General features: G+C 41.3%; 1 protein-coding gene across 1 annotated transcript; it reads left to right on the top strand.

The window, feature by feature from the left end:
• LOC119659523 (src substrate cortactin) lies at positions 1–19,734 on the top strand. The gene is made up of 5 exons (XM_038067659.1): positions 1–515; positions 10,450–10,853; positions 10,975–11,096; positions 18,400–19,212; positions 19,303–19,734. The coding sequence occupies exons 1-5, from the start codon at positions 346–348 to the stop codon at positions 19,393–19,395; spliced, it is 1,602 nt and encodes a 533-aa protein (XP_037923587.1). The 5' UTR covers positions 1–345; the 3' UTR covers positions 19,396–19,734.
• The last annotated feature ends 906 nt before the right edge of the window (positions 19,735–20,640 follow it).

Genomic DNA, 20,640 nt, shown 5'->3' with positions numbered 1-20,640 from the left:
GCATCTCAACTGCTTTTGTGTACAACCACTTACCGCTGTCAAACCGTTTTGTGTGTTGTCCTCCGTGTCTCGTCTTGTGTTTGTGACTCATTCTGAATTTCATGTGCAATTTTTTATAATCTTTCACTTTGTGAAAGCATTTCCTGCACCAGATGTTTTATTAACGTGTAAAAACCCCTCGTCCCAATAGTCGGAGCCATCCCAATTCAATTGAAAAGTTTTTGTGTCGAAGATTTTTTCGTTGCCACTCCCAAGTGCGGTGCATTCACAAAACGACGAAAACAACATTTTATCTAGTTGGATTGGCGAACTTATGAGATAAAGGGGCAATAATCGGCGAACACAATGTGGAAGGCAACAGCAGGGCATCAAATCAACACGAACGGAAGCAACAATGGCCAGGAGGATGATGACTGGGAGACGGACCCGGATTTTGTGAATGATGTGAGCGAGCAAGAGCAGCGATGGGGCTCGAAAACAATTGAAGGCAGCGGCCGGACAGCGGGCGCGATAAAGTAAGTGATAAGATAAACGTTTGATTAACGTAATCCTGACTCACTCTGGATAAATTTGGAACTCTTGGGGTGTTTTTGCCCGAAATAAATTAAGATAAATTCGCAGATGCGATACAATTCAATATAGTAATGCCTTAGGGTGGATTTTATGAAATTTTGTAACTTAGGTTTGGCAGCCTTGGAGGTTGATAATGATGTTTTTCTTGTTCGGGATTGAGGAAATTCCAAGTTCGCCCTACGAGATGAGGCCTAAAAATACCCTTAAAGTTTCCCTGCTGCTTGTAAAAGGCGAATAAAGGGGAGAGAAATTTGTGGTCCCTCAAATTTCCAAAAGTTACTGTTACCGAAAGGCCAACAACCCCTCAGATAGTGACTAACTTCACGGTTACAACCTTTGACTATCCAAAGCGGCATATGATTGGTTTCTGGAATGTACGCGCATTCCTCGGGAACGACAAGTTGTACATTCTGGGCCTAGAAGGAGTAAGATGGTGGGACTCTGGATAGTACTGCTCCCCTTCTTGCCACACTAATGGCAATTGTGCTTTTATACTCTGGTAAGCCAAGTGTAAGCGGGCGCGACTCAGATGTCGGCTTAATTCTGACGGTTTTTGAACGGCTCGTTCTATTGGCCTGGGAGCTGCTTTCTGCTAGGATTCTGCCTGCAAGATTATAGTTCAGCATCATGGGTCCAGATAGCTGAGTGGTTAGAGCACAAAACTGTCGTACGGAAGGTCGCGGTTCAAATCTCATTGGCGGCAGTGGGATCGTGATTTGACGTCGGATACCAGTCAGCTGTGAATGAGTACCTGTGTCAAATTACGGTAATAATCTCAGGAGAGGGCAATGCTGACACACATTTCAAGGCCCTGCTCCAATTGGATTGTTGCGCCAACGATTATTATTATTAAGGAGCATCACAATTGTACAATTCTATGCGCTGACAGAGGTTTCCGATATGGTTAAAAGTCGTGTGGGTTTAACGTGAGTACTTACCGTATAGGCACAATCCCACGGTGTTATTCGGGCATGATTTGGAGACCTGGAGACCAGAATCCCCATCATGGTTGGACTGGTGTATATTGATTTCAGGCTCGGCATTCATGGTAGATGCGAGATCTATCTAAAATCTCCACTGCAACTAAGGGGTATAGTGACCGAGTCGTACAGCGCAACTCCACGCCACGCCACATCGCGGCCAGAGCTGCCGGTGAGCTCAACCACCATTAAACTTTCACAAGGTTTACCAGATAATCCCCGGTGATGCTTCGTGATAAGAGCCACTTCAGATGAGTCTCTTGCAGACTTAGGCCTGATCCCCCGCTTCAAGGACGTTGGGACGGACTGTCCAACGCAGTAACTGGATTGGAATCACCTCGGCGCGGAGAACCGCTATGAAACTTTTCCACCAGTCGGTTAAGGCTATGTGTACAATACAACTCATGAGACCTCACAATATAACACTAACCAAACAAACACAAGGAACTGGTGGCTGTCATACGGTAGATGAAACAACATCGAGGAATTCCCTCGATCATCGGAAGTCAGCACGCATTTATGTTTTATCGCATGCTAGTAAGGCACTGGTTAAAATCATTGATACGGTTAATTACTTGAACGCTCATGTCGTCTAGATTGCGGATGTCACAGTACGTTGTACAGACATAGAACATGAAATCAGTTCAGTGAGCCTGCACCACACAGAACTCAATCCTGGCTGGAGGCAAAGTTCCGCGAAAAGAGAAACTCATTCAAGCTACCATCTGCCGTCAGGAGGAAGCCCATCTCAAGCCCAAATTCCACGACTTCCTCTGGCAGACACTTCTAACGTGCTCATATATGATCCGAACTTTCCCACATTCGTTCTATCTAAGCTGCCACCAAGATGTTACAATCTCGTCTAACAATATTTTGACCACAAGCGGTCCTGACCCCTCCACTTGATCCGCAATAACTAAATTAGTTAGCACCAAAGGTAGGGTCCTCCTGATCCAGTATGCCGTGGCACGCCGGACTATCTCTAGGAGGACAGGAAGAACACCCAACAAAATCTACATGGCGTCGGTTGAAACCATGCGACATATAGGGAGGCACGCTAACAACGCCACTTATAGTTTCCTGATCTGCACTGTCATCGCGAACTCATACAACAGAAAGGACCCGTACGTAAAAGTTGCGAGGAAGAGTCCCGTATATATAAATCAGATCTTCTGCTGAGATCCCATTCACCCACATAACACGTGCGAAGTTGAATGTATTGTGCCTCATGACAAAAGCCAATTTGCTGTTGCGCTGGTCATGGAAGCGTGAAGGTGGCGCAGAACGCAATGATTTCAAAAATGTATACCGTATCACAAAAAAAGTTGCATTTGGTCGCAAACCATTCGACGTTCCTGTGAAGGATGTTAACGGTCGACCTCATCCACGATGAAGAGGTTTTTAACCGTATCACATCCGGTGAAGTTCCACCCTTTGTGGATAAAATGGCTAGTCACCGTAACATGCACCTACGGACTGTTCTTCCAAGCAGAAGAGAAATCATCGCAGCCATCAATGCACTGAAACGGCGTGAAGTCGTTGGCCTTGACAGTCTCCCCGCAAAGATATTTATCGCTGCATTTGCAGATCTGCTAAGAGACCTTCCCTAGAGAGTGGAAGAAGGGGATGATCGACTCCAAAAAAGAACACCCGTTTTGAGTGCGACAATTGGAGGGGTATTTGCGTGCTTCTTGCCGTCGCAAAGGTAATAGCTAAAATAAACCTGGATCGCATCAAGGAATATCTCACGAGCTTGATCGACAGTTTGCAGACCGATTCTCGCTCTGGATCCTTCCGCATTATCTTCGAGTTTAGATCTTTGCTTTAGCTGCCCTTCATCGAATTTGAAAAGGCTTTCGACAGCGTGAACAGGGAGTGTATCAGGTGTGCACTACGAAGGAGGGACCTCCCGGTGACTCTGATAGCTGTTATCAGGGCGACATATGAGGGATTTCAGTGGAAATTGAAATCCAAGGCGCAGTCCATTAGGGTTGCATCTCGTCATCGACATTATTTCTTCTTATTATCGGTAATTTTCTCCATGCTGCCTTGTCATCAGGCCGTGGAGGAATTCAGTGGACTATGAGAACTTTTCTCAAACACTTCGACTACGCTGACGATATCTGTCCGCTCTCTCAACGAGTCATGGACCTTGGCTAAATGGCTCTACATGTAGAAAGTAGAGTTGGACTGAAGGTAAACACCCACAAAACCAATGTTCTTAAACCAATCACTCCCACGTATTAACTGCGCTAGATCCGCCTTCCCTGCCTTGTCTAAAATCTGGGAATGCAGTTATCCCAACACCAAGATTAATTTGGGACTGTTCTGTGCTAGAGTTCTTTCTATGTTATTATATGGGAGTAGCACATGGAAAGGGAATACCACTGTCATTCGAAAGCTCCAAGCCTTCGTGAATAACTGCGACGCATTGTCGAAGTACGTTGGCTTGACACTATTTCAAACGAAGTAGAACCAACTCTCCCAAGATGGGCGACGATTGGGTCGTCTTAAGGGCACTTGTCGTAGAATATTAGAGAAGTAGGTAGGTAGGTAGGTATCAGTGGCCGCTCCGAGGAGCCCAATTAGCGCTTTGGTGCGCCGTTTTGATGCCACAAACTCCTAAGACCGTGACTGTTGTTATAGGAACAGGGAAGCAGAGTCCAACTGGCTCGGATCTTCAGAGCCAGCCCGTAGCATTCACGAAGGAAAGCAGCTCGCCGACCCTGCAGCTAGAAATATCACTGAGGTCCCCATAGAATGGTTTACCCAGTGTCCGCAGCCTGACTCGAGCCAGAGCCGGGCAATCGCAGAGAAAGTGCATGAGGGTTTCCCTTCCTTCCCCGCAGCTTCGGCAATGCGAGTTGCAGGGTAAGCCGAGCCTAGCGGCATGGTCCCCTATGGGCCAGTGCGCCGTGCAGACCGCCGTAATCTTGAATGCATTTGCACGCGTCTGGCACAGGAGCTTTCGTGATCGGGCTATGTTATAAGCGGGCCAAATTCTCCTTGATTTGGCACAGCTTGTAAGCCTTCGCCATCTCAGGCCCGCGGCTGCTAGGTAGTGCGAGTAGACTCGGCCCCCGACAGCCGCCAGCGGAACACCGACTGCATTCCCCGAGGGACTGCCAAGAGCAGAGTCTTGCCTGGCCAATCCGTCAGCCCGCTCATTCCCCTCTATGTTCCTATGCCCGGGAACCCAGAGGAGAGTGATCTTGAGCGTGCCGCCCAGATGGTTGAGCGTGTCTCTGCACTGCCCCACCAACCGGGAGAAGTAGTTCGGACGCTTAGGAAAGCCCTCGGGTTAAATAGGAACCATATATATCAATTTAATGCCGGGAATCCTTACTTTGGGCGAAATGTCCAACATCTTCATTAACATGAATTGTCCAGTCCATAGGCACTTTTTTGTCAATTCGCATCGTAAGATAAATGGATGGGACTCGGTACTTCCTCAATCACACCAAAGACAAACTCTGTTATGCCCAGCTGAGATCCAAACCAAGCGGCGCCGGTGAACATACGAGTAAAACTCTATTCATACAATCCAGTATCTAGTGTATCTAACACGGAGCGTGTGCATCATAGCACAAACGAAACTATTCATACGATCCAGCAGATAGCGTGTCCAACACCTAACGTGTCAGACACAAAAGAAATCTTTTATACATTTACTATGGAAGTATTCATACTATTCAGTAGCAGACGTTCCGTGCCCGTGACACGGCATCGTAGAAACCAAGAATATTCGTCTCCCGGCTTGAATTTGTATAGCATAAGAAAACCACTGCGTCTGTACCCCGTTCCGGGCATCCCAATGGGATTTTGTGGAAGTATTTCGTTCTTACATCAATGTCTTCATCAATGCAAATTAATGGAAAATGAATGCAAGTAAAATTAGTTTCGAGGAATGGAACTACCATTCCTTCTGTATAACATTGTAATCATCCGTTCATTTATCCAAGCTGATGATAAAATCACAGCTGAAAAAGGAACAAATTTGGTACAACATATTACAAGACCACTAGAAGTTCATATTGCACTCTACACATGGAACCACTTTATATTTGCGAAAATTATGCTTAAATTCTTGAGAGACATATTTTAATATAGATTGACCTCCGACCGAACAATTTAAACAAAAAAAAAACCATACGCATATCTATGCTTCTTCGCTTCCAATAGAAAGGCTTTTCAATTTCCCTATTGGGACGCCTTCCACCACCGGGAAAAATATTTTTTGCAAGATTTCTGACCCGTACTGTGCTATGTCTGTGCGGATCCGAAACGCCTACTTCTGGATAGTTTGTTGAGGGCTGACACGCATCGAAAGAGTTGTCTCTGCCCTGGATGAAACAACAATTTTTCTAAATGATGCTGAGGTTGATAAGGACGTAATAAGTTCCGTCGTTCTCTGCACAACGGACATACACATCAGGTCTGCTTTATCAGTCCACATTGTGATTAGTATGTCTAAGTTTTTTTCCCAGTTTAATCAGCAAGTAATGCATCTGTGCCTCCTTATCGCAATGGAACTAGTTTGAAATCAACTCTTAAATCTGCCATTTACGCTTCATATTTATGCTTCAACCTGCAAAACTAGAGGTTATAAAATTACAATTTGCAGTTCATTTGATGTGCGATATATATTAAGGTTTTTTAATGTTATATTTGTTACATGTGATGATTAAATTATCATGAGCTCTAAAAATTTCTGTTTTAAAGCTATTCCTCAGATAATATATGTTTATTGCTGTTGCGTTTATTATGCGATGGAGGAGAGTCATTAAAAGTGAGGATGTATCGCATAGTCATTCTGGCTTGTATTCTCAGCAATAAACTCAATTCAAGCACGCGATAGGAAAGGAGCGATACCTTAAGTCTAGAAGGGATTTTCATCTTGTAAATAGCTTAATACCAGTCACACCAACATCATCCGCATACCTGATGAGGCACAATTCGTTAGGCTTCTCGACCCGCAGGAGATTATCGACCATCGATGCGACCTCTATTCTCAATTGCCCTTGGGTACTACTTTCCAATACTTTTAGAATTGCACCATGTTATGATAAAGCTCATCTTTGAGGCCACTATAAATTCAGACGGCTTCTTTATTTTCGTTAGGATTTTGGGGCTTGTTTGTTTCCTTCAAGATCACTTCGGTAAATTTATATTGTATATATATGATTGCTATTTAGTCCTTTGTGTTGAAATCTCCACAGTCCACGATTTTTAAGGGTTTGTATAAAACGGTTTCTCTCTGTCACAAGCACTCTTCTAAGAAATTCTCCTATTGATATGGAAAGTAGGAAATGTGCACGCTCACGTATGTAGTGAGTAACATCTATGCTAAGTTTAAGGGGAGAGGGTCTCCATACATGTAAAGGAGGGGCTATACTTTTTTTTCCACCGAATATAGCCATGTGGGATGGGATATCAAATGAAGGATCTTGCTTAGTGCTTTTCAAAGCTGACTTCATACATTTAACGCATTGAGGGGAGGCTGGGGCTGAAAACTGGTTATTCCTTTTACTAGATAACAAGATCGAGAGGCTGGCACTCATCCAACTCTTCCATTGCGGCCTCATGAATTTTGCCTACGACAATTTTCCCGACCTTTCGCCCGGTAGGTATTCACTGAACATTATTAAGAGAAGATGTAATTTTTCACATCAGTAATAAACGCACACGGAGCCATCTCCCAAGTCACAGCCCTGCACACGCAATTTTATGGTATCTCGAATTTAGATGTCAATAGTCTAACTCCTAATTTGAGATTGGTTACATGTAGCTAATTTCGTGTAATGTCTTCCTCGTCTAAAAGACAATTCCAATTCCTTACATTAATGATGGGCTGAACACGCGCCTGCGGGAAATAATTGCTTCGTCCTCAGGATGCGCTGGACCGACTGACAGAACGTGTTCTTCTTGTTATTCCACAGCTCGAGTTCGACAAGTATACCGTCGATTTAGATTTGACATCTATCCCAGCGTCTTCTGCCTTGACACTGTTCCGAATTTCTTAAAGGACTTCGTGCAATTACACTTAGATTATTGGCTTCAGATCACCGTCGTTTTTTCCTCGGATAAGATAAGGTTCAGATCCTTCCTTCTACCATTCTACCATTATGCTATTGTTCTAAAAACTTACTTTGTTCTATTTCAATTAAATCTTAAAGCTTTTATTTATATATCCACAATAAATAGTTCGGACTTGCGAATATATGTTATGCGTAAGCTTATCCGAAAACATCATAGGCATTAACCACAGGCAGATTGATACTTATTGCTAGATATTTAGGGCCCATGATGTGTACGGATAAGCTTCCCCAATATATTCGAAAGTCCGGACCATTTAGTGTGGATACTGCCTGTTAGATATATTGTGATTGTGGGCGTCTGCGTTCTTTAAGGTGCTTGGGGTGCTTTCAAGAAAAACGAGTGTGTTTAATAAAAAAGGGGAGCCCTCGTTCCGAAAATTACGCCGTTTCGTGCAGCCTGTGATGCATTGTTCATAGCAGGCCAGATTTATTTTCCGGTGACTAGTCGATTAGTGGTCCGAATGCTTGGGTTTGCTAAACCGAGAACAACGTGAACTACTTCCTTGCCTTGGTCTATTTTCTGAGATATATTAGCCACTGAATCGAAGAGACGAAACTCCTAAATGTGTATTTAGAGTTGGTTCTTAAGGTTTGAAGAAATGCGTCGTCCTTTTGCGCCTCCGCGATTGCCAATGAATCAACGATGACCTTGACCTCTGGAACTCGTGGAAAATCGTCGGCAACTACGTTATCTTTCCCAGACACGTGTTGGATATCGGATCCACTGGTTGAACTTAGGGGGGAGAGGCTTTTGTTTCAAAGCAAAAATGAGTATTAAGAGTGTGTATATTGCGGTTTTCGGGAGAGATTTGGTGACATGTCTTGACTTAGTCCAAGGTCCAATGCGCAAATTCGTTGATGAGTGGAATCTCGAAGAGGCCGAAAATGCGCATTTTGCTGATTTACTTTTTGATTGCCATTTCGGGAGCCGAATCTAGATCGTGATATACTCCTACCTCCCGAAGGCAAAGCGCCGATCGATTCCGCTAACTTAGAAACGGTGACTTTTAGCGCTGTCACCATGAGGATATTTTATTGAACGATGATGGCAGCCTCAATAGATATTGTTGATACCTCTAATATCTGTTTTTATCAAATTGCTACTGGTTAACAAAACGTAAAGAACGTCTAGGGTAATCTTGATGGTGGCAATCTTCGCCTTATTGAAAACAACTCCACATTTGTTAGGTAGCCTCCTTGGTATCGGTAATTTGCCCTGCCAATCGATTGACAACTTCGTCAGTGCATTTTCCCGACAGACGCGTCAGACTTGGCCATATTTTCTTGTGGCTTTTTTCGATCACAGATTTGATTATCTCATTTTTGGCCATCAGCTAACTATTTCCACGTTACTATTCTCTCCCTTTCTAGCTATTATTTCTTGCCCCTTTATCACTGGGATCGTGTACCTCACCATATCATTAGAAGGGCCAAAGATAGGAGACTGCTATAACTAATTACGTCTTACGAAAAATTTTTGCTAGAATTGAGCTGTAAGGATCAGTGGGCATGATAAATTACTACTTCTGCTGAAAACTTCAGATATTGACGCGTTGTTTGGAATAAGCATTTTTATGGGTCAAGACGTAGTAAGCCGCTGTAATGCAGTGAACTTAGAGGATACTCGTGATTATCTGTGGAAGTAGGGAGATCAGGCATGGATTAACGTAAATCCTTATGAGGTTTTGGGCTTAGAGCAGCGTCCGCATCATAAGCTTAATGGTGTCGTAGTTTCTAACGTACTTGCAATTGTGGTAAGATTATTTTCATAACATCAGTCTGAGAGACCCACTAAGTGCTAGTCTGCTGTACTAAGGCAATCATCATCATCATTAACGGCGCAACAACCAGTATCCGGTCTAGGCCTGCCTTTATTAAGGAACCCCAGACACCCCGGTTTTGCGCCGAGGTCCACCAATTCGATATCTCTAAAAACTGTCTGGCGTCCTGACCTACGCCATCGCTCCATTTCAGGCAGGGTCTGCCTCATCTTCTTTTTCTACCATAGATATTGCCCTGATAGACTTTCCGGGCTGGATCATCCTCATCCATACGGATTAAGTAACCCGCCCACTGCAACCTGTTGAGCCGGAGCCACAACCAGACGGTCATGGTATCTCTCATAGATTTCGTGGTTATGTAGGCTACGGAATCGTCCATCCTCGTATAGGGGGCCAAAAATTCTTCGGAGGATTCTTCTCTCGAACGCCGCCAAGAGTTCGCAATTCTTCTTGCTAAGAACCCAGGTCTCCGAGGAATGCATAGATAATGGCAAGATCATTGTCTTGTACAGTAAGAGCTTTGAGCATATGGTGAGACGTTTCGAGCGGAACAGTCTTTGTAAGCTGAAAAAGGCTCTGCTGGCTGCCAACAACCGTGCGCGGATTTCATCATCGTAGCTTTTATCGATTGTGATTTTCGACCCTAGATAGGAGAAATTATCAACGGTCTCAAAGTTGTATTCTCCTATCCTTATTCTTCTTCGTGTTTGTGTTTGACCAGTGCGGTTTGATGTTGTTGGTTGATTCGTCTTCGGTGCTGACGTTGCCATCATATATTTTCTCTTGCCTTCATTGATGTGCAGCCCAAGATCTCGCAGCTAAAAGTTTTCTTATCCAGCAAGGCTCAAGACCAAAATTAAGTTTAGTTGCCCGATTTGTTTCTACCTTCTTTGCCAGTTCCGTAGTAGTCAGTTCCATGGGTTGACGTGGTATTACCCACTGAAGTATTTTCAGCCACAATATGTATATATTTTTGCAACCTATAAATTCTAAAATTTCGCTATTTTTCCCTTTCAGCATGCAACAATTACGCGAAGAAACTGAAAAAGCTGATACGGAAAAAAAGAAAAAAGAGCTGGAGGAACTGAATCCTGGCTATGGATATGGTGGAAAATACGGAGTTCAAACGGATCGAATGGACAAGTCCGCTGTGGGTCACGACTATATTGGAAAAGTTGAGAAGCATGCGTCACAAAAAGACTACAGCGAAGGATTTGGTGGTAAATTTGGGGTACAAAAGGATAGAGTTGATAAATCGGCAGTAAGCTGGGATTATAAGGAGAAAGTAGAAAAACATAGCTCACAAAAAGATTATGCAACTGGATTTGGTGGTAAATTTGGAGTTCAAAGTGATCGTGTTGATAAATCGGCTCTCGGCTGGGATTATGTTGAGAAAGTGGAGAAACATGAATCACAAACAGGTGAGATTTGAAGAGGTAGATTACCGAAACATAGTTAAATGGATTATCGGAACATTTTCAAAATACTCTCACAAACAAATAATGATTGAATAATTAAATTGGCTTTTTTCCTTTAAACCAGATTATGCAAAAGGATTTGGAGGAAAGTTTGGTGTGCAAGAAGACCGTAAAGATAAGTCAGCCCTTGGATGGGATTACGTGGAAGCAACGGAAAAACATGAGAGTCAAGTTGACCATAAAGTGGTAAGAAAACACCTCCACATATTTTGTAGGCTGTTAATATATTTTCAACGGACTTTGAAGTACATATCATCAACTTGAAATAGAGGTTGATTGTTAGTACACGTGGGCTAAGGATAAGTTGTACTATTGAAAAGACAAAGTGACTTGTACCGTACAGTCTCCCTAGCTAAACATTCTTTCGCTGGCATTTACCCCTTCTATCTTTTTGTCGATGCTGGCTTTCATCCGTTTTTAAGTTTTTGTGTGAAACAAAACCTTATTAGAAGAAAAATCTGAAAAATCACAGTAGAGCTTTTAAATGAAATCTCGGCCTTAAAATACATTATGTTCCGAAATCTGCACAAATAAAGTTAATATATTAGCATATTTTTGAAATTTAGCCGGAAACCCCCATGAAGCATGCTAGAAGTACAAAATTTGGCATAATCATAAGGGATAACATAAGGCATAATTTTGGGAAGTTTGAGGGAAGTCCAACTATTATTAACAAAGTTATAGAGGGCGAAATTTTTACATTTTATGTAGTATTCAATATATGTTCTGCATATGTATTCTTTTGTGCACGAAGTAAATTGGAAATAATTTTATATGTATACGTGCATATATAAGTATATTATACGGTAGTTGGCAATGTTTGTTTAGGGTGAGCATATCTACGTTTGTAATATGTACGTATGTCTTGCAGTTTGAAAAAATATGAGGGAATATTTTGGGTTTTTAGCCATATACGAATGGAAAAATTTGCGTAGAAAGTTTCTTAGCACCAGCTTCCGGTACTCTCTCTTGTTTCAAGCGTTTAATTATGTATACATATGTACAATATAGTGGCCGACAGGGTATCTACGAGTTGACTTTTGTCAACCATGAGCGCAGAGTTGTACTTCAATTTTAAAAGCACGTGAATGTTCACCTTCTATGTTCGGCCTTATCTGTAGGGAGATCATCCGGGCACTGGGTGAAAATTATATGGGTCTGGGATAAAATCTATGTTGGTCTCCAATTATCCCTTTTTCATTGAAATGCCCATTGCGGGCCCGAGGAGAGTTTGGGAATATGGCTTGTTGCGGATACTATCCCTCTACGTCGTTCTAATAAAATTTTGTGTGTCTCCCTTGTTCTGTCTAGTTCCGGCCTTAGTTTAAGCTAAGATTATAGCGTGTGGTGGCAGTATGGGAGAGTTAGGAGCTCGGACAACTTTCTTATGCTTATTAGTATTTCCTTTTGGTGCTTTCCTCTGGTGTTTTCATCTGTCCAACGATGATTCACATTGTGTTTTCCTTTTATACAACTTTGATCGATTTTTAAAGTTCGGTAAAAATATATTCAACTCGAAAATTGTTTCACCTCCTAAAATAATAATAATAGTTGCTAAATCGATTATGCTAAAAGCATTGGCAAACCTTAAACAGCTTGCTGCATACCTGGCTGATTGATGTCCTACGTCTGTATCGGATTGATTCGAAACTCATAAAGTTTTAGGTGACCATCACCAACCATCGCCAACACTCGGAACCATAGAGGGCAACAGGACCGACGACATTGTGGTAAATTTTCGATTTGAATAAAGTCATTCAATTTGTATTATGAATTTATGAGATAGATTGATGCCCCTTATTAAATCTAACATCAAAGCACCAAAAGGAAAGACATAACATTATGGTCGCGAACTAAATTGAAACACAACCCTCTCCAACTTCTCTCAGTTTCAAATTGCAATAGAATGTAGCAGATTTTTGGCTGAGCTTCCACCTATTTCGAACTAATGCAGCCATCACACTTAAATGATTTTACAAGCTGTTGTGTTTTCTATGTCAGAGGAATGTTAACTTTTCAATCTTGGCGAAGCGTCGATTATAACTGCTGAAATCAACGAAAAGCATCGTACCTCATGTATCAACCCCGCCAGTTGCGGAAGTTTTTTGAAAACAAAGCTGAGAAAAACTAGCCTAGTTGGTACACCAACAGATCTCCCGTCTTCAAACTACGGCCTAAAGATAATAATAATAATAATCGTTGGCGCAACAATCCATATTGGATCTAGGCCTTGAAGTGTGTTAGAGCACTTCATTCAAGACCGTAACGGTACACCACAGTACACTGTGGGAGGCAATGTGGTCAGCATTGCGCTCGCCCGAGATTACTACCCTGATTTGACTCAGGTACTCATTCACAGCTGAGTCGACTGGTGTCCGACATCCAATCACGATAAAAAATTCCTCTGCCCCCAGCGAGATTTGAACCGCGACCTTCCGCTACGACAGCCCAGCGCTCTAACCACTTGAGCCATCCGGACACGGCCTAAAGATAATCGATAAAAAGTCATGGACGCCTGGAATGAAGAATGCCAGCAAACACCTAAAGCGAAAGGAAAATTTGTCGCTCATATCTTTTCATGAATTTCATCCAAACACTGATTCTCTACATTAGACCTGAAATCACCAAATTAATTATTGGCCTTTTCATCAATCACACTGTCAATAAGGTCTTTCTAGCTAGTACACTACAACAAATACCAACATCGCGAGGATCTCACAACACAATAAGATAACTGGGTTCATACTCTAGGGCTAACGTTTTCGATCAAGCAATTCACTTTCTGATTTCTGCGAGGCATGGGGATTAGTACAACGGATTTAGTTTATATAGTAAAACCCATTTGGTATGTTGGCTGTATAATGGCTGCGTCCGAAGCCAACGTTTTGGTATCCCATTGACTTGCGGATGGAATGCGGTTGTGCCCTGGCCTTTGAATCCAACAGATTTCCGAGCTCTAAGAAGAGAGTAGATTCGAATTGTATTCCCTGGTCTCAGGGGCCTCAGCACATAACTGTACTGTAATGTGTTTTAGAGATATTGCCTCAGGCCACCGTGTAAACCGACCAATGATCCTTAGGCAATACTTGTAGTGTATGTAGTATGGTACGGAAGAGTTTTGTTGACTTAGGGATGCCTAGTGACTTTTGTACGCTAAATCGTACGCCGAGCGAAACACTTCTTCGAAAAGCAGCCGGAATATATGGCTTAGTTCGCTTTTCGGAGATCGCGCAGCATATAGAGGAGGGTGAGCTGAAGATGGAGAACTGCTGAAACTTGTATTTGAAGTGCGACTGCAGGCTACATCATCCTTCTGGGCCACAGTAATTGTCGAAAAATCGAATGCAACTGGGATGTTAATCTCGAGGATCCGAGACAAAATGTCAGCGACTAAGTTGTCTTTATCGGGCATATATTGAGTGTCTGATGTAAACTTACTAAAGTAGGCTAAGTGCCGAAATTGGCCTTAGGGTTTGTTTGCTTATGGAATACGGTGAACGGCCTACCTTCAAGGGAAAAACAGAAGTACTTGATGTACCTCTAGTTATTCACGATCGAAGGCACCGTAGTTCTGTTGGTCGGTATTCAACTGTTTTGGGAAGGGATTTAACGGTTGTTAGCTTTGGTTCACTGCCAAAAGTGGAACATCTACCGACTCATGGACGGCTTCTGGAGACCGCAAAACCTGACGCAATTCTTTAGCCTTAGGATCAAACAGGGAGGCTTTAAATAAGGCTGGTGAGCAACTTTGGGCAGGAAGCGACGGTAGAAGTTTACCATACCCAAGAATCATCTAAGATCTTTGACTGGAGAGCTCGCCATCACTTGCACCCTGTCTGGGTCGGGTTGTATGCTGTCAGGGGTGATGGAATGGCCTAGAAATTTCATTGCTGTTGGAGAAATCTTCACTTTTCAACGTCAAGAGCATTCAGGTGCTTATAATCTTCACAAGGTCACCATTCGCCATAATCTGAATTTAAGAGGGGAAACCGCATTAGAAGGCTTAATTGGTATGTTTTTGATTTTTTTTTGGCAAAAAAAATAATTGAAATTCAATTAAATTTGGATATTATTTAATATTAGCCATATTCCGAGCAACTTTTGAGATGTTTTTTTGAAAAATTTTAGCCAAGAATAAAAAAGTTACGGAACATTATTGCGTAGAAGGTCATAACTAGAATTCTCCAATTCTCCAATCTGACACCAAAAAGCTTTTAATTTTTAAAGTTTATGAACCTCAAGGCAGGTGAAAATAATCAAAATTAAAAATTTTGAAGCCGTTGAAAAAAATTCAATTTCACCACTTTTTTAAAATGTTTCTCCATTTCTCGGTCTCCCAACTTAAGTGGGTTTTGGCTCGTATCCTACCTCGAGTTTCAGACTTACTTTCGAATTTGAGGGCATTTGCAATCAGTTTCGCTGACCACTGCAAAGGACGCTTCCTCCCTTTTTTCTTTGCTTAATCATGTTTTTTATGATTTCCCTTTTCTCCGGGATGCAGTGGGTCCCACGTCCCACTATCGTAATAATGACAATATTTTTTGATTCAAAACTAATCAAAATCAATCAAACATTCTTACTTTCTCATTAAAAATATATTTTGGGGAGGAAATATAAATATAAACTGCAGAAAACCCTTAGCACTCTATTATTTGCTTCGTCCCGGAAATCAAACGTAACCATTTAAAATGGCATCCCCTTGAAACCGTTTGATTGATTGCTTTCACTTTTCCGCTGTTTACTAAGTAGACACTCAATAGACATCTCGTACAATTGGAAACAAAAAAAAAATACTTAGTAGTAAAAATATTACAATTAAAATTAACGTCAAGCCTACACTGATATTTTTTCATATGCCTATATCCAGTAATCGGCACTGATATTCAAATAACTAAAAAAACCTAAAAAAGAAAAGTCGAAGTGTTTCCATGGACTTCGTCTTTCTTATAAGTTCACTTTATACATATAATGATGACGTCAGACACATCCTAGAATGCATAAATTTACATGAAATGCAATAATTTGACTTCCAATAACTTCGTTAGTAATAGTTGGATTGCGTTCAAACTTTCGTATATTATCAACTACACTGCTACCAAATTTTATGCTTCTAGGATGAACTTAAAGGGGATTTTCGGATAAATTTATAAAGCATGGTAATACATAGACTATTATCAACTTTATTTGTGCACAGATCGGAACGGGATGTATTTTGAGGCCTAGATTTCGTATAGATGCATCGCTATTGTTTTTTTTTTAGATTTTTCGGTTGGGTAGAGAGATTGAGACCTGTTTCACTTTTCGGGGAACTCGCCCATTTTGAACCATCACCAATTTCGGAAAGTACTAATCGAGCCCTTTCATTTGATACCCTATATGACCATACTCTGTCAAAAAAATTACACCCTCCTTTCGCATGTATGGAAAGCCCCCTTCAAACTGAACACAAAATAACGTCACTCGCTGTATGTAAAGGAACACACAGACCACATGTTCTCACCAAATTTCGTGACAATTTGTTTCGTTGTTTCCGAGTAAATCGGCTGTGACAGACAGACAGACATTGAACGAATTTTAATAAGGACACAAAACTTAAAATGACACCATCCTAAATGTAGGTTCAAATTCGTGGCAATTTCATAAAAAATTATACCCCCAAATTTCACAATGATGAGTTTATTATTTTTGAGCTAGAATTCTCGCAAATGTGTAAAACGTCATTTTAAGCAAAGGCGTTTGGAAAAAAATTAGTGAAAAGTTGCCCTTAGGATATGAAGACATTTCTCATTGTTAATTATTAATAAAATACAGTTCCAACGAATTCAAAAGCACTCGTAGAAAGGACTAACGCCAAGTATTTATAAATACACTATTTACATTGCGCTACAAGATTACGAAAGGACATAAAGCGACTATATCCTGGACGCTCGAGCCGGTTCCACATTCATAAAATCTGAAGGAAAACGAATTTCGCTTTGAAATTTTCGCAGGATATTTTCGGATAGCTAAGTTAACGATCTATGCAATAAAAAAAATTCATTGCTAATGTGGTTTCCCTCCTTAAGTTCCTTCCAAGACTTTTCGAGAAGTTTGCATTACTTCACGATTATGTACTATGTGCTAGGGCGACTTTGTCGTTAACTATCCACGTATAATGAGCTCCATTGCATGCCATAGTTCACAATGGAGTAGTCACCCTTTCTCAATGTGTAACTTTCAGGCTGCCACTTCCGCCTTCTGATCAACACAGGTAGTTTTTCAATTGTTATTATCTCAGGCCAGAATACCACAATGCAGATATGACTTAATGAAGGTTTGGAGCTTTGGAGCAACAGCGGTGGTCATTTTACATGTGCAGCGCAGAGCGAACAATGACGAGAAACAGTTACAACTTGATGTTGGTGTTGAAATATCATATTTCCGGACTTTGTAGGACGTCGGCTCATAAATTTCTATAAATTTTAATCGCCTTTAATGACAAGCAGAGAACATTTTGAGTATATTGTCAAACACCTCTAATAACAATAACAAAATTTCTATTCATCGCTACATCATCATCATCACTGGCGCAACAACCGGTATCCGGTCTAGGCCTGCCTTAATAAGGAACTCCAGACATCCCGGTTTTGCGCCGAGGTCCACCAATTCGATATCCCTAAAAGCTGTCTGGCGTCCTGGCCCACGCCATCGCTCCATCTTAGGCAGGGTCTGCCTCGTCTTCTTTTTCTACCATAGATATTGCCCTTATAGACTTTCAGGGTGGGATCATCTTCATCCATACGGATTGAGTGACTCGCCCGCCGTAACCCTTTATCGCTACATGCTGCCCACGAAACAACACTCGAAATCATTGACAACATAGAGATCACCCATTACACAAATACCAGTTTGCATTTCACTACTTTTCAAAATAGTGGCGTCAAACAATGAAATTTTCTTGGTAGACTCGCACGTGCTAGACATGGTGGTGAACAATTAAGAAAATGCCCAATGGTCAGTCAACAAAATGGCCCAAAAAAGATTGTTCCACTTCTAGAGTATAGCGAAGCAACCAAATTGATTCGCCTAGAGCTTATTCCGCTACAATTGAAAAAGTTATGGATCTGTCATCGCAGAGTTAAAATCACTTAAAAGAACTAATTTAATGAGGGGGAATGGGCAAGTGATTGATGAAATTTTTCAGGATTGGATGTCTAAGGCACAAGACAGAATTGAAGAGTGATCGTTCAGAATATTATGTTCAGCTTCAACTCTGGAAATATTTCGTTCGACAAATTAATCATTGTTGAGGATGCTGGGAATCCTGAGTCCGCACCAACTTAGTGACGGATCGGACCACTTGGGAAGCAACTTGCTTCCTCTTTTGTAGTCCACGGACTCCTCTTTTTTGAGTTAAACCCAAGTATTCAAAAGAGAACGAAAAAACTAACTGACTGATATATACAACATTTTTAATACCGTTTAACCAAATATATAATTGTATCTCCAGGGTTTCGGCGGAAAGTTTGGTGTTCAAAGCGATCGTATGGACAAGTCGGCCGTTGGGTTTGAAGATGGCAAAGAACGTATCGGAACGAACTACACAAAGGTGAAACCAGATATAGGTTCTGCAAAGCCATCAAATCTCCGTGCTAAATTCGAAAATCTGGCTCAATTATCCGAAGAAGAGGCTCGGAATCGAGCAGCAGAACAAAAGCGAATACGTGAAGAAAAAGACAAAAAAGATAGAGAGGAAGCGGCCAAACGACAAGTTGTTGGTTCCGATGAACCTGAAGCGAAACCTACACAACGAAAAACTGCTATTGACACAGGAAGACAAGGTGGAATTGGTAATGCAATTTCTGCATTTAATCAAATTCAATCCCCTACAAGCGAACAGCCTCCCCTACGCAAGGAACCTATCAAGTTGCCAAAAGAACCAACCCCACCACCTGCAGTAGTCCAACCGGTGCAACCGGATGTGATTCCTGTGAAGGAGCCAACTCCGGAATCAGAAGTTCTTCCAGCAGTTGCGGCGACTGTCAAAGCCCCAGAACTTGAAGTGGAAGTAACTGCGCCCCCTACGACACAGCATATTCCTGACATTCAGGCAGCAGCAGCTACTATTGTCGAACCGCCAAGCCAATTTAGCCAAGAACCACAACAGCAGCCCGAGGCTGATCTAGTTACTGTGAATCCTGAGGATTTGGCAGACTATATAGAAGACACCGGTGTTCGAGCAATTGCTCTATACGACTATCAAGCTGCAGCCGATGATGAAATATCATTCGATCCAGATGACTTAATTACACACATTGAAATGGTGAGTGGCGTGAATTCTCATTTTCGTTTTACATAAGCTTCGGGATTAACTGTGTGCAATTAGGTATTAACTTCAATCGTTTCGTTTCAGATTGACGAAGGGTGGTGGCGAGGTTTATGCAAAAATCGATACGGCCTATTTCCAGCCAATTATGTTCAACTACAAGAGCAACAGAACCCCTAAAACTAAGATAGAATTGCATTTCAAAATAATTTGCTGATTGTTTACATCTTTTTACATTGATGACAAGAGTGTTTGGGAGAAATTAGAAAGTATTTGCTGCGAACGTTGAAGCGAACCTATCAAATGTACTTCATTTATTTGATGAATTAGTTATTTTCCTCGTTATTTTATCAAAATATGTAATAATGTGTTTGTGAAGTTTATATATGTACATCTTCCGTCTGTTGATTGGTAATCATTTTTTTTATGATAAACGAATTAAGACTATTAGAAATGATTGAATGTTATAATCATTGCCACGGTCAAATAAAAGTATAACGAAATTTTCTCGACAAGTTATTTTGGTGTTTCAGTTGGGTAGAAGTTTTGCATTTCCCTAGGTTTTGTGCTTTATTTATTGGTTATATGTAAAGTCACCAATAACTGATTGATTACCTGGAATCAAGTACCCAGAAATATGTTAATTGCGTCATATATTCAAGGTCTACTCGATAAATAATTTAAATTGATAAAGCGCCATAAAATTGACCTTAAAACTCTTGAACGAAATGAAATTGAAAGCGTAAGTATCTAACATCTGTAACAAACCGTTTATTTTAAACAAAACTTAAAGCTATACCTATTACATAGGTGATTTTCTCCACTATATTTCAAAGACTTGCTTCGCAACAACTTCTGACCAAGTCATTTAACTCTTAGTGATATACCAACCGGTGAGTCCGCGATTAATTCAATGTTAAGACAATAATACCCCCATTATAAACAGATACGAGCCGCAGACATTGATAATCTCTGCCACTTAACCGACTAATCTCCAATCCTAAGCTTTTGTCTGTTGGGACTACTTGGAACGGTATGAACAAAGCGATAACAATTGATGGCCAAAAGGCACGTCTTTCTTATCAGCGATCACCCCGATAGGCACGTACAATTTCAATTAGCAAAACAAATTCTATAGAGCACAGTATCAACCTTCCGACAATCAATGAATGAATGAATACACGCAGATGCATATCAACTTGTTTAAAGTCTCCAGGAGCTAAAGTCGATCATGTTATAGACAACAAGTGGTGATTAGCGCGGAAAGAATGATTAATTATAGAACGATGTGATAATCCTCATTACTTTTAATTTAATTAAGCGTCAAAGGCGGAGTGGAGTTGTATATTACATTTAATTGAATCCAATCGCTAAGATTTTGTATTTGCCATTCTACTATCTAAACAAATACAGGATAAATAGCTT

Source organism: Hermetia illucens, chromosome 6, assembly GCF_905115235.1.
Source record: "Hermetia illucens chromosome 6, iHerIll2.2.curated.20191125, whole genome shotgun sequence".
NCBI lineage: Eukaryota > Metazoa > Arthropoda > Insecta > Diptera > Stratiomyidae > Hermetia > Hermetia illucens.
The sequence above is the reverse complement of the archived record's forward strand: the minus strand, read 5'-3'. Positions and strand labels throughout refer to the sequence as shown.